Below are 14,619 nucleotides of genomic sequence, written 5' to 3' on the forward strand. Positions count from 1 at the left end.
CTTGTATTACTGTCACTAGTAACAGTATCTTATGACTATTGGTACAATGCTATGGTACTTGTATTACTTGTGTTTACTATATAGGTGATATAAAAGAGTATAAACCCTATACACAACACCTCTTATATTGTAGTAAGCAAGTAAGTAATTCAAATCACTTATCATCTATATGACAGTACCTTAGGCTCTAAAAAAAAAGACAGTGGCACCCCTGTCTTAGCATCAAAATTGTATAATGGAGCTGCCCCTTTTACATTTGAGAAGGCATCTATCAGGTATTTGATATAGCAATGGCAAACTTATAATAGAACTATAATCACAAGAAACATAATCATAGGGGTTGGTATGGCTGATTAATTACCCACAAACTCAAAGATAACTGTAATACCCCTCTTTTAAAAGAAGAGATATCTCAATTTCAACTGAGTGTGCCACTCCAAATACCAATTGATTGTCATAACAATAACCTTACAAAAATTCAATTTTGAGAGGAGGGTTTGGGTCTCTAAAAATCCCTAAATTTCTATCAGTTAATTTGAAACACCAAGAACAAAACTAAAACTAATGAAATATGTTATATATTATGTTATATTTCCATCACTATTTACATTTTTTTTCTCTCTATAAGGCAATCATCTATTATGCTCATGGACCAAAATGGCACCATGCACGCCTGCGATCCAACAGTTCCCATGAACTCAAAAAGGTAAATTCTGATTTTTGGAGTATTACATTAAAATATAAAATGCGCATCTAATATTAGATTGTTACACATGTATCATAGAGCAAGACAGAAGAGGTTATAGAGGCTATAAATGTCACAGTGTTATTGGGCATTTGTGTTGTAATGTAAACTCATGATATAAGATTACAGCCTAAGATCATTTTATTTATTACTATTGTTACAGAGGAAACTCTAGAACTTACATATATTAGAGGAAAAACATCCTGCAGAGATGCATTCACATAGCCAGGAGAATGAATAAAAGAGGCCCATGGATAGAGATTATGGTGTTCCATGGGCACAGTCAGGGTGGCCGTTGGCACAGTTGCTAGTGCTCTGTTGGAAGTGTTGGATATTCCATAAGTGGAGCTGGCAGCCCAGAGGATTTACTGGGCAGTTTTATATTATTATATATAGACTCATTTCTGGTGTTCCATGAGCACAGTCAGGGTGGCTGTTGGAACAGTTGCTAGTGCCCTATGGGAAGTGTTGGATATTCCATAAGCGGAGCTGGCAGCCCAGAGGATTTACTGGACAGTTTTATATTATTATATATTGACTCATTTCTGGTGTTCCATGGGCACAGTCAGGGTGGCTGTTGGAACAGTTGCTAGTGCCCTATGGGAAGTGTTGGATATTCCATAAGTGGAGCTGGCAGCCCAGAGGATTTACTGGGCAGTTTTATATTATTATATATTGACTCATTTCTGGTGTTCCATGGGCACAGTCAGGGTGGCTGTTGGCACAGTTGCTAGTGCCCTATGGGAAGTGTTGGATATTCCATAAGCGGAGCTGGCAGCCCAGAGGATTTACTGGGCAGTTTTATATTATTATATATTGACTCATTTCTGGTGTTCCATGGGCACAGTCAGGGTGGCTGTTGGAACAGTTGCTAGTGCCCTATGGGAAGTGTTGGATATTCCATAAGTTGAGCTGGCAGCCCAGAGGATTTACTGGGCAGTTTTATATTATTATATATTGACTCATTTCTGGTGTTCCATGGGCACAGTCAGGGTGGCTGTTGGCACAGTTGCTAGTGCCCTATGGGAAGTGTTGGATATTCCATAAGCGGAGCTGGCAGCCCAAAGGATTTACTGGGCAGTTCAGGGGTGTGGCTAAGTGGAGTGCTTGTTCATCCCTGTAAAGCTGGCATTAATAAGAAAAAAAAAATCAACACAAAATGAGCATGACCATAACAAGGATAGGTTGTGGTAAGTTGCCAAATTGGTTGCAATTCAAATTATTATTATTTTTTCACAAATATTTTTTATTATATACAATTACAGTTTTTATAAATTTGTCTTTTTTTTTTTCTAATATAAAGAAGCGTGTAGAGAAACAGCACACACCATCAAGAGAATACCCTGGTGCTCTGCTATGTAGAATTGTATAATCAATGTTAAGAAACCTTACGCCCAGCAAACTGCGTCTCAAGGCTCCGAAAGCACGCAATGCAAACAGGGAATTTTAAACAAACAGCTTTTTTTTGTTTGCATTGTCTGCTTTGGGAGCTTTGAGATGCAGTTTGCTGAGCGTAAGGTTTCTTAACATTGATTATATATATAAACAAAAAACACAAATCCAGCGAACTCCCATCCAAAAAAATGAGGATTTAATGCATGAGGTACACTCAAAATATATAAGGGGTAAAAATATTAAGAAATAATGAGCAAAAACGCTATGGCTCAAAGCTCCTCCCAGTCTTACGCGTTTCGGCTGTAGGAAAAAGCCTTAATCATATACCATACTGCAATATCCGGTACTCACCTTTTTAATACCATCAGGGCTCCATAAGGATTAGCAGCTGTGAGTAATAGCGTATCAATATATCACTGAAAAATCTGTCATGTGACATCAACATGTGATTAGAGAATAACGATTCTTATGAATATGCTCAAACAAAATAAATAATAACATAAATACATGCGAACACTCACAGAGAAAGAAGAAAAAAACACTATTTAAATCCCTATATAAGCAATAGACTGTAATCCTGTAGGGAACCAATTATAATCCCCAGGATAGAAAATAATATAAAAATGTTATAAATATAAGTTAAATATACTATAATAAGCTGTAACAATATGGAATTAGTGAATTTGTAGTACTCTGCATGTGATCTGCAAGGTGATGATCAAGAACTCCACTAAATAAAACGAATGCAGAAACCCTTAATAGAAGAAAATTGTTATTGTATGATATAAATTGTATATTTCTAGATATCTGCAATTGGGAGAGTGCAGGCCCTGATACATTCCAAACACGCATATAAATAATATATTTGCCAACATTCATGTTGGATTGGTGTAGGTGACCCTAAACAATATATGTGATCAGAAATTGCACTATCCACATATAGTTCGTTAGAGTTTCCAGTGATTAATGATATCACCAGATGCATTAAAGCCTTGTGGACGTCTAGTCCGCAGAGTAAAAATCCAGAAGGATTCTCTGTGAAAAAGCTGTAGGGTTTTATCTCCTCCCCTGGGGGCATTCATATTAGTTTCGATCACCTGCCATTTGAATGTTTTGACTATTTTATTGTGGACCGTTAGTAAGTGATGTACCAAGTCAGAGACATCAATATCTTTATCAATATTATTAAGATGTTCTCTGATTCGTGACCTCCCCTCACGTGTGGTACATACTGCATATTGCAGTCAGTACATTCTATCAAGTAGATAGCATAATTGGTCCGACAATTGGTACAGCCCTTTGGGTGACTTTCAATTGGAACCTGTTGGTGACACTGGTATGGCTGCAAGCAATGCAGCCAGAGAAGTGGCACTTAAAGTGACCCTTAACTGTTAGCCAACTGCTCCCACTTGAAGTGGCTTTCTTTAACATACTGGTTGCCAAGATATTGCCTAAAGTGCGGCCTTTTCTAGAGACATAATTGCAGCCTTCTGAGACCAAGTTTTTGAGACTATCTTCTCCTGTCAAAACGGGAAGGTGTTTGTCTATGATACTACAAATTTCTGAAAACTGAGAACTAAAGGTAGTAATGAAGCTTGGTTTCAGACTATCAAAGTTACTGTTAGGATAAACCTTAGTTTGTTGAAGCATCGTCTCCCTATCCATTCTTTCCACTTCTAAATAAGCTCTCTTAATTCTTCTGGAGTGATAACCTCTATCCTGGAGTTGTTTCTTAAGGATATTTGCTTCTTTCTGGAATATATATATATATATATAATCTTCTTGTGCATTGGTAACAATGTATATGGAGTTTTACGGGGTAAAGGCAAGCGGGGATACTTGCCTAGATGTGCTAATTGTCTGTGCAATCATTTCTATTGAGATATATATATATTAAACAAAAAATTACAAAATTATTAAAACTGTAATTTCATCTCATAAAAATATTTTATATTATTATATATAGACTCAGATCCACTTTATCAGTTGAAACTTTTTAAAAATGTATGGCCTCAAATTGAATGCCATTAATATGAACTTGACCAAACAGTTTTGTTAAGTCTCCTCTTTTAGCTTTGAGGTTGGCAAATTATATATGTAGAGCCTAGAGAGGTACTGATTGGTGCATATGTGCAGAGGACCAACTTGCCTGTTAACAAAGCTGCCGCACTACATCATATTGACCAATCAGCAGCTAAGATTGGCATGTGGGGGTGCGTGTGATAGGTGCCATTCTCTATGTTGAAAAAAAAGCTTAAGCTTTTAAACTTATATTGATACGTGAGATACAAGGTATATAGTGACTGCAGAGCCTCAGCATATTATTACCATGTATATCCTTTTAACTCTATGAAAATAATTAAAATCAACATCCATGTGATTTTTGTATTTGTCTCGCTGGTTTCAGTTCTCCATATCGTCTAATCCTTCAATTAACATCTCAAAGATCAGGTAATCTCTTCAGTAAATTTAATTGCATTATTTTTTATTTTTTTTAAATGTGCCTGAGATAAGATATTAGCACTAAGATGCAAAACTGTTGTAATTTACAAGCTTGTGTATGTTAAAGGGACAGTCTAGTTAAAATGAAACTTTCATGATTCAGATAGAACATTCAATTTAAACAACTTTCCAATTTACTTTTATCATCAAATTTGCTTTGTTCCCTAGGTGATATTTTTGAAAGCTAAACCTAGGTAGTCTCAAATTGATTTCTAAACCGTTGAAAACCACCTCTTAGCTCAGAGCATTTTGAAAGTGTTTCACAGTTAGACAGTACTAGTTCATGTGTGTCATATCGATAGCATTGTGCTCACTCCAATGGAATTATTTAGGAGTCTGCACTGATTGGCTAAACATGTCTGTCAAAAGCACTGAGATAAGAGGGCAGTCAGCAGAGGCTTAGATACAAGGTAATCACAGCAGTAAAAAGTGTATAAATATAACTGTGTTGGTTGTGCAAAACTTTGGACTGGGTAATAAAGGGATTATCTATCTTTTTAAACAATAAAAATTCTGATGTAGATTGTCCCTTTAAAGGTTCATCAAATACATTAGAATTTCATTGTAAAGAAATGCATAATAAAAAGAAAGACGACACAAAAAGTGATTACTCAATGTCAAATAAGAAGTGTTTTTTTTCTGACAATTTTCAGAAAGTTCCATTTTCCTTCCCATTGCATCATGTGACAGCCATCAGTCAATCACAAACACATGTGTGTGTATATACTGTGAATTCTTGCACATGCTCAGTAGGAGCTGGTGCTGCAGAAAGTGTGGATATAAAAAGATTGTGCACATTCTGATAATGGAACTGAACTGGAAAGCTGTTTAAAACCATGTGCTATATCTGAATCATGAAAGTTTAATTTTGACTTAATTCTTTCTTTAACAGGGCATGGAAGTTAAAAGTTCAAGTATCATGATTCCGATTGTACAAATTTAACAACATTTCCAATGTTTTTCTCTTATCAAATGTACATATTCCTCTAGGTATTGTTTGTTACAACTTAGCTCTTTGTTAGTACAGCATACTGAGGTAGGCCCAAGATTTTGCATCTCAGTATAAAAGTTTATATTGGAAAGATAACAAGCTTTAGTTTGTTAGATCATGTGATTTTAACACTAGAGACCCTACAATGCTATGTGTTTAACCCACCAAAAGGAGGGGTACCTCTGTAACCCAGCTCCATGACTGACCGGCTGTTTCAACTCAGCCCAGCTGAGTGCTAATTTAACGCAAAGGGGTTAAGCACATAGCATTGAAGGGTCGCTAGTGTTAAAATTCCATGCTCTAAGGAACTAGATCCTGTAAGTTTCCCACCAAAATGGCCCTTTAGTTTTGCCTTTCATGTTAATTTAACTAATACATATTACTCATGTTTTCAGTATAAAAAAGCCTTATCACCTCATTCAAAAGCTAATCATCATTATACACTTTATAGTTAAATTCACATTGTTAAAGGGATATGAAACCCAAAACTTTTCTTTTATGATTCAGATAGAGCTTGTGATTTTAAACAACTTTCTAATTTACTTCTATTATCAATTTTGTTACTTCCTTTGGTATCTTTTGTTGAAAAGCAGGGACATATGCTTTGGAGACGGACCATTGATGCTATCCATTTGCAATAGCACTAGGTGGAACTATGTCCTGCCGTGTAGTACTCCAGATGGCTACCTAGGTATCTCTTCATCTCGGATTAACATGGGGACAAAGCAAGTTTGATAATAGAACTAAATTAGAAACTTTTTTTTAAAATGGTTTGTTCTATCTGAATCATAAAATACATATTTTTGGGTTGCATATCCCTTTAATATGATTCAATGTTGTTAATTTTGCTATTAATGGGACCTTCAGGCTGTACTCACAATGTATGAATCATGATTTTTGGAACGTTAATGTCTTTTTTTCCAACGTGTAAATTCTATTTCCAGAAAAAGAAGACTTTTTTCAAAATATACTTTCACGAGTTACTGAAGAATTTTCAAGGTATTTAAAAAAAATAAAAAAAATAAGACTTTTACATTTGTGCTCATTTAAATAATAATAATCATGTAGGAATACAATACTTATAATCTGAAAATAATTCTGAAAACTTGTTAACAGCTGTTTTAAAATATTATTGTATCTTCTTTTATTTATATGTACAGTGTAATATATAAATACATTATACTGTAAGAGACCTGTCATTTCTATCATCAATGCACTAGAGAGCCAACTGGTTATTGGTGGCTATACACATATGCCCCTCGTCATTGGCTCACCAGATGAGTTCAGTTAGCTCTTAGTAGTGCATTGCTACTCTGGAGTTGACTTTAATTATGTGTTTAATCCATTTGCAAGGGTACAACACACAGTTAAAAGCAAGTAACAGAGCATTTTATTATTGCACTAACGCACTTAAAGGGACATTAAACACTTTGAGATGGTAATATAAAATCATATATAAAGTCTGCAATATACTTTAATTATTTATTTTGTCCCCTTTTTCTCTAATCCCATTCTGAAATTGTAAGCGTTTCAGTTCCTGTTAACAATTGAAGTGCAGAACACTGTTATATTCCACACAGCCATTGGCTGCACACTCTAGTGACCTATTTATAACTGTCTCTAATTGGCCACAGCAGAGAATGTAACCTAAGTTACAACATGGCAGCTCCCATTGTTTTATAGACACTAAAATGTTATGCTTATTTTGTCAATATTTAAACAGCTAATGAAACTTTATAAAATACATCTACATGTTATTCTCAGACTTATCTTTTGTTTGAATACATCATTCTATGTAGCATTTGTTTAGTGTTTTATGCCCCTTTAAGCATGCTATTTTTACGTTTGTATGTCCCTTTAATTATGCTGCAAATTGCCTGACCCTGATTGCTTAGAGCAGGGCATAAGGCCACTTACAGTCCTAATTGGTTATTATCATGGGATATAACATATGTAGCTCAGACAATTTGCGTCATTATGCGGCATACAGAGGTTACAGAAGTCTCTTATTGACCTCTCTAGGATAAGAGCAATTGTTACAGTAAAAACAAGGTATTTTATAGCAAAATAAATCATCATCCTCTATTGCAATGTTTTTGTTTTCAGTTTCATTCATGAATTCATTTATAGGGAATTAAATTTGGAGTTTTAAAGCACAAACTAAATAGCTGAAATCTAAGTTTTCCCCACAGAGCGTTCCGTATTAGTGAACTCAAGAGAGAGGTTCTGGAAAGGCTGACTGCATTGGAAAGAAGACTTGAAGGTGCGTTTGATTGCTTTTAATTAGCCTGGTATCCATGCGCGCATAGCATTGCAACAAATTCTACCCCAGCTCAAGCTTATCACAAAATTAATCTACAAATATACCCAGAATTCAAATGAAAATTTTATAAAAAAAAAAAAAAAAAGGTTAAAGGGACATTCCAGCCAAAATTGGTATCCACATGGATTGAATAGAAGCTTTTTTGTAATATACATGTACTAGCAAAATGCTTCTAATAAAAGCTATAGCTGTTACAAATGTGTATTTAAGTATGCACCGTGCACCAGCATTTTAAATACAGCACTTATTCAGAGTACCTAAGGTGCTTGTACCATCTGGTAATGACTCAATTTGTTAATTGCTTACATAATAAAATCCCCACTGGTGCTTGGAGTAGCTGCAGTATTTAAAATGAAAGTGCACTGAGAATATCTAGCTATGCTTCACGTGCACATGCAGAGAAAAAGTACAGTACATTGCAAATATGTTTCCATTCAAAGATGTAATTCATCTATGTGTATTTAACTTTTGACTGGAATGTCCCTTTAATCTAAAATAGTATGTACTGCATGTCTGGATTTTCAATATAAAACGGTGTACATTTTTTTTTCTTCTAATTTAATAAAAAATAAAACACAAATACAATAACAAGACTAGGAAATAAAAAAGCACCATTATTGTGGCTATGTCAGATTTTGCTAAACAATGACAGCAAGAACACATTTAAAACTGTTATTTTGTGCATAGATGTTTTGCAGTGCAGTGTTTAATCATGTGTAGCATAAAGGGGCAGGTACCCCTCTAAGATTTTGCTTCTAAACATAAGCACCTACGTCAGTCACTTTATTGGTCACAATATGTCACTATGTATAAAATGATGGCCATGTACTGTATATACAACAAGCTGCTACTGATAGTTTTAAGTTTGCAGCATTTTATTGATATATAATTTATTTATATAAAATTGTGCACACGTGCGTAGTTGCTGTATATGTTATGCAGATATAAAAAGTTGACTTTAATGTCCCTTTAATTAAAGGGAAATAAAAATACTATAAGAAAATGCTCTTATGCATTAGAGCATTTTTTTTTGCTCTGCTATTGCTTGACCATATCTATGTATTTAATTCCCGCAAGGCATTTAAAGACACAGTTAAACTCAGTTCCGGAGAAGCAATGCACTACTGGTCTGACACTGAACATGCCGCTGAGCTAATAAAACACAGCATGAGAATATTATTTTATTAGAAAGTGCAGATATGAGTAAACCACTTTATTTTATTATATATATGTTGTGTTTTTTTTATACTTACACTTTACGCAAGGTCTTCACTCATGCTAACTCGACAAGTGCAAATTTTACTTTCAACTAGTAATACGTGCGCAAGTTAGCGCGATTGCTATATTGCTTATCGTGACTCGCACAAAAAATAGCACACCACTTGTATTCTAGTCCAAAGTGTGCTAATCCATTATTTATTCTTATTTAATTCCTTGTTTTCATTTTTCAGTTGAAGGTCAGAAAGTCATTGAAATAGACAAATTTAAAAAAGACTTGAAGAAACTTCGAGATGATATGGATACAAAAAGCAGCAGGTTAGATGTAGAAGAATAAAAGTTATGTGAATTTAATTTACTTACTGTATTTTCTTTATTTAGTTCATCTTAGGTATTTGAAGAAAATAATCTTTTACATTCGTATTTCCTCACTCTTGTGACAGGCTCTGCTCTATATAATGTGTATTCAGCATTTATTTAGTGTTTGTTTATAATTAATACAACATGGTGCAGAGATATATCCATAAGACTTGGACTGTGCACTAAATTTAATAGAGCTACAATTGTATCATTCATGGGAAACAGTAGTTAGTAAACAGCATTTAATACAAAGTGTTGTTTGATAGTTTTAATACTAAAAAATACTTTCTACCCAAAAATGTAGCTTACCAGTTGTTTACAGTCTTTTCATTAGAGAGGCTCTTTTTTCTATCCTTATATTTCATCATATGAAACAAGTAAAATGCTATATTATAAGTTTAATGTAAAGGAAACTAAAAGAAAATACTTTTTTTTTAGGCTCAACTGCCCTTGTAAATATTACTACTCAAATGAAATGATAAACGTGAATCCACGTAGAGATGTCCCAACATATCCAAAGGTAAGAAGGAGAATAACAAAAGTTGTTTTGGATCTATGTGCGTGATTGTATATCGTGTGTATAGTGTGTGTGTATATAAATAAATATATATATATATATAAACATAGTAACATAGTAGATAAGGTTGAAAAAAAGACAGAAGTCCATAGAGTTCAACCTATACAAATCTAAAATACTTACAAAAAGCTCCAGTTAAGCTTAAATAACCCCACTAAAAGATGACCCATTTAATACTAGCAATCATATCCATGAATTTTGTTTATAAACAGAAATGTATCCAGACTATTTTTAAATGTATCTAGGGTATTGGCATTCACTACCTCTTTCGTAATGAGTTCCACAATGTGTATGTATATATATATATATATATATATATATATACATACACACTGTATAGTGTAGTATGTTTGGGTGTACACTGTGTATGTGTGTATATTGTGTCTGTGTGTGTGTATATGTATATATAGTGGCAGTTATCTATCGCCCCCCTGGACCAACCTCCCAATTCCTTGACAACTTTGCTGCCTGGCTTCCTCACTTTCTCTCTACAAATACACCTACCCTAATTCTGGGGGACTTCAACATCCCTATTGACAACCCATCTGCCCCTGCTGCCTCTAAACTTCGTTCACTCACTAACTCCTTCGGCCTCTCACAATCCACCCTATTCCCTACCCACCGTGATGGATACTCGATTGATCTGGTATTCTCCTATCTATGCTCTCTCTCTGATGTTGCCTGTCGACCATTTCCCATCTCTGACCACCATCTGCTCACCTTTAATCCCAATATAGATGCTAAACCTACTTCCCCCTCTCGCCCCCGCACCAGTAGAAATCTGCACACTGTGGACCCTCCCCAACTCTCCAATCTTATTAATATACCCCTCTCCCACACGTCCACGATATCCTGCCCTGACCTTGCTATAACCCACTATAACAATACTCTCTCTGCTGCTCTTGACACTCTCGCTCCGCCCCAACTTCGCAAAGCCCCACGTCGTCAGCTCCAGCCCTGGCACTCCCAACAAACACGCTACCTACAAAAAATGCTCACGCACTGCTGAACGTGCCTGGAGGAAATCCCGCTCTGAACCTGATTTCCTGCACTAAAAGTTCACTCTTTACTCTTACACCTCTGCCCTTTGCTTAGCTAAGCAAACATACTTCTCTTCTCTTATATCCACTCACTCTTCAAACCCTAAAAGACTCTTCTCCATCTTCAACTCTCTTCTCTACCCACCTGCACCACCCCCCTCATCTGCATTCAGTGCTCAAAACCTTGCTGACTATTTTTTCAATAAAACACTTGCCATCCGAAGAAACATCCCAACACAAACCTGCAATCTCTCAACTTCACTCCCAGTCACCCCCTCTGCCACTCTCTGCACCCTCCTCCCAACCACTGAGAGCGAAGTGGCTTCCCTTTTTTCTTCCTCTCACCTCACTACCTGTCCACTTGACCCTATTCCTTCACATCTAATTCCCCCTCTGTCTCCCACCCTCACTCCGGCTCTTACTCACATATTCAACCTATCCCTTTCTACCCGCTCATTCCCTGCCTCCTTCAAACATGCAAAGGTCACCACCATCCTCAAAAAACCCTCCCTTGACCCTAACTCCCCTGCAAACTACCGCCCCATATCACTGCTCCCGCTAGATTCAAAATTACTTGAAAAACTAGTTTTCGATCGCCTAAACCAATTCCTGTCCTCCAACTCATTGCTCGACCCCCTGCAATCTGGCTTCCGTCCCCAACACTCAACTGAGACTGCCCTCACCAAGGTTACTAACAATCTCCTTTCTGCTAAAAACAAAGGCTGCTGCTCTATACTCATTTTACTGGACCTCTCTGCTGCTTTTGACACTGTTGACCATCCCCTTCTCCTACAGACTCTCGGCTCTCTTGGGGTCTGTGACACTGCCCTCTCCTGGATTCACTCTTATCTCTCTAACAGATCCTTCTCCGTCTCTTCTGCTGGTGACTCCTCCTCTCTTTTGCCTCTGTCTGTTGGAGTACCTCAAGGCTCTGTCCTGGGTCCTCTACTCTTCTCTATTTACACTTCTTCACTGGGTAAACTTATCAACAGCTATGGCTTCAGCTATCATCTCTATGCTGACGATACCCAGATCTACCTTTCCACCCCTGCACTCTCTCCTTCTGTCAATTCTCACATCAGCGACTGCTTATCTGGCATTTCCTCCTGGATGGCCTCTCACCACCTAAGTATAAACATGTCCAAGACCGAACTACTTCTAATTCCCCCCCCCCCCCCCTCTAACTCTACTCCAGTTTCTAATTTTTCCATCACTGTTGGCGACATCACTATCTCCCCATTACCCCAAGTCCGCTGCCTTGGAGTCATGCTTGAATCAAATCTGTCCTTAATTTCCCAGATCCAATTGCTCTCTTCATCCTGCCACAACCACCTACGCAATATCTCCAAAATTCGTCCGTTTCTAAGTGCGACTTGACTACTGTAACAACTTACTAACTGGCCTCCCTCTCTCCCGCCTCTCTCTCTCCCCTCCAATCCATCCTTAATGCATCTGCCAGACTAATCCACCTCTCTCGAAGCTCTGTTTCTGCTGCACCTCTCTGTGAGTCCCTTCACTGGCTTCCCATTCACAACAGAGTTAAATTCAAAATTCTCACCCTGACCTACAAAGCCCTCACCAATGCTACCCTACCTGTCCTCACTTATCAACAAATACACTCCTGCCCGTCCCCTAAGATCCAACAATGACCTGCTCCTTGCGTCCTCTACCATCACCTCCTCTCATGCTAGACTACAGGACCTCTCTCGGGCGGCACCAACCCTCTGGAACGCACTTCCTCGTGCTGTCAGACTTGACCCTAACCTCTCCTCCTTTAAACGTTCCCTAAAGACCTTTCTGTTCAGGGAAGCTTATCACCCGACTTATTAACAAACTAACTTCACTTAACTAACAGCTGCCCTCTATCTCCTCACTAATATCATTCTCACCTTTGCAGTCCCCACCTCCTGTTTCCGATCCTCCTACCCCTCTAGATTGTAAGTTCCCACGGGAATAGGGACCCTAAATCCCCCTGTTTTTGTCTGTAAAATGTTGTCGTATTGTTTCTCCATTGTACTGTTATCCTTGTACCCATGGGCAGAGCTGCGGAATCTGTTGGCGCTTTATAAATAAAGAATAATAATAATATATATATATATAGTATATATATAGTGTTGCATGTATATGTGTGTGTTATCAGCCAATGAGCTTCAATACCATGGACCAGTTGTGTACAGTTTGTACTTCCAGTTAGTTTAAAAACAAAACAAAATAAACAGCTTTAATTGCAACTTGTTCATGGACAAATATAAATTGTAATACAATTGGTGCTTTTTCATGTGCATGATAGAAAATTACTGAGCTAACGTAAATGGTTTGTAGCTCTTATGTAAGATGTTCGGTAACAGTACCCTTGTCTGACTGTGATATAGTGTGAATGTGAGCCGTCTCTTTGCAGTACACTCTGTCCTCTGAGACCATAGAGGCACTAAAGAAACCCACGTTTGATGTCTGGCATTGGGAACATAATGAGGTAAAACTGAATAAAACCGGCTCTTTCATATGTAAAGCTTTATGTTTTGTTCTACTATCATTTTGTTTTCATCTCTGTGTATTCTTTGTAGAAGTGTCAGTCTCTGCTCTGCACCTGTAGCAATGTAATGGCTCCTGGCTGTGTAAGGAAAAGGAATAAACAGTTTATGGGACATGAAGCCAATCAGATAGGGCAGCAATTTTAAGACAAAATTAAATTTACGTCTGTTATCAACTATGCTCTGTTCTCTTATTGAAAAGCATACCTAGGTAGACTCAGGAGAAGCAATACACTACTGGGAGCTAGCTGCTGATTGGTGGCTACACATATATGCCTGTTGACATGTCATTGGTTCACCAGATATGTTCACCATAGGTTCCGGTAGTGCAGTTATATCCAAGCAACAGTGCAATAAGCAAATCCTTTAGCACATTAGTTACAGTTAAAGGCAGCTCCAACGTAGCAATACACTACTGGGAGCTAGCTGAACACATCTGGTAAGCGAATGGCACGATACAAATGTGTGTAACCACCAATCACCAGCTAGCTCCCAGTATTATAGGATATGTAAACAAAGTCAGTTTGATAGCAGAAGTGCCTTAAATAAAATGTCAGGCTCTGAATCTGGGGTATAGTGATTACATAAAGACAAAAACAAATAGGTAAATTATGCAATACTATTGTTAAATGTCCCCCTCCAAGATCTTTTCCTAGCCTTTATTACCCCCCTCCAACTCTAGGATCCCCCTGTACCTCCTTCTCTCTCCTCCCCCTCCCTCCTTCCACCTCCCTGCCGCTCTTAGCATAAATTTATCCTGTAGTGTAGCAGTCCCACCTGTTCCCGCTCCCCCTCCAGCAATGGACCGCCCACCCTCCTCCCTCCTAACCCTTCCACGCCACCAATGATCGGCACCACCGCTGCCTGATGCAGAGAGGGACACAGAGTGCTTCAGTACCTCTGCAAAACTATTTCTGCACTGCCCCACTCGTGGGCA

General features: G+C 37.5%; 1 protein-coding gene across 1 annotated transcript in view; it reads left to right on the forward strand.

Annotated features, from left to right (window-relative positions):
- The first annotated feature begins 1,910 nt into the window (after positions 1-1,910).
- Positions 1,911-14,619, forward strand: part of LOC128638773 (high affinity cGMP-specific 3',5'-cyclic phosphodiesterase 9A-like) — a 40,444-nt gene continuing 27,735 nt past the window's right edge. Inside the window, exons 1-6 of the mRNA XM_053690910.1 lie at positions 1,911-1,935; positions 6,578-6,632; positions 7,826-7,896; positions 9,408-9,492; positions 9,973-10,054; positions 13,550-13,624. Of these exons, the coding sequence (XP_053546885.1) occupies positions 1,911-1,935; positions 6,578-6,632; positions 7,826-7,896; positions 9,408-9,492; positions 9,973-10,054; positions 13,550-13,624 (393 nt within the window). The remainder of the gene's footprint in view (positions 1,936-6,577; positions 6,633-7,825; positions 7,897-9,407; positions 9,493-9,972; positions 10,055-13,549; positions 13,625-14,619) is intronic.

The sequence above is a fragment of the Bombina bombina genome, chromosome 8 (genome assembly GCF_027579735.1).
Source record: "Bombina bombina isolate aBomBom1 chromosome 8, aBomBom1.pri, whole genome shotgun sequence".
Classification (NCBI taxonomy): Eukaryota; Metazoa; Chordata; class Amphibia; order Anura; family Bombinatoridae; genus Bombina; species Bombina bombina.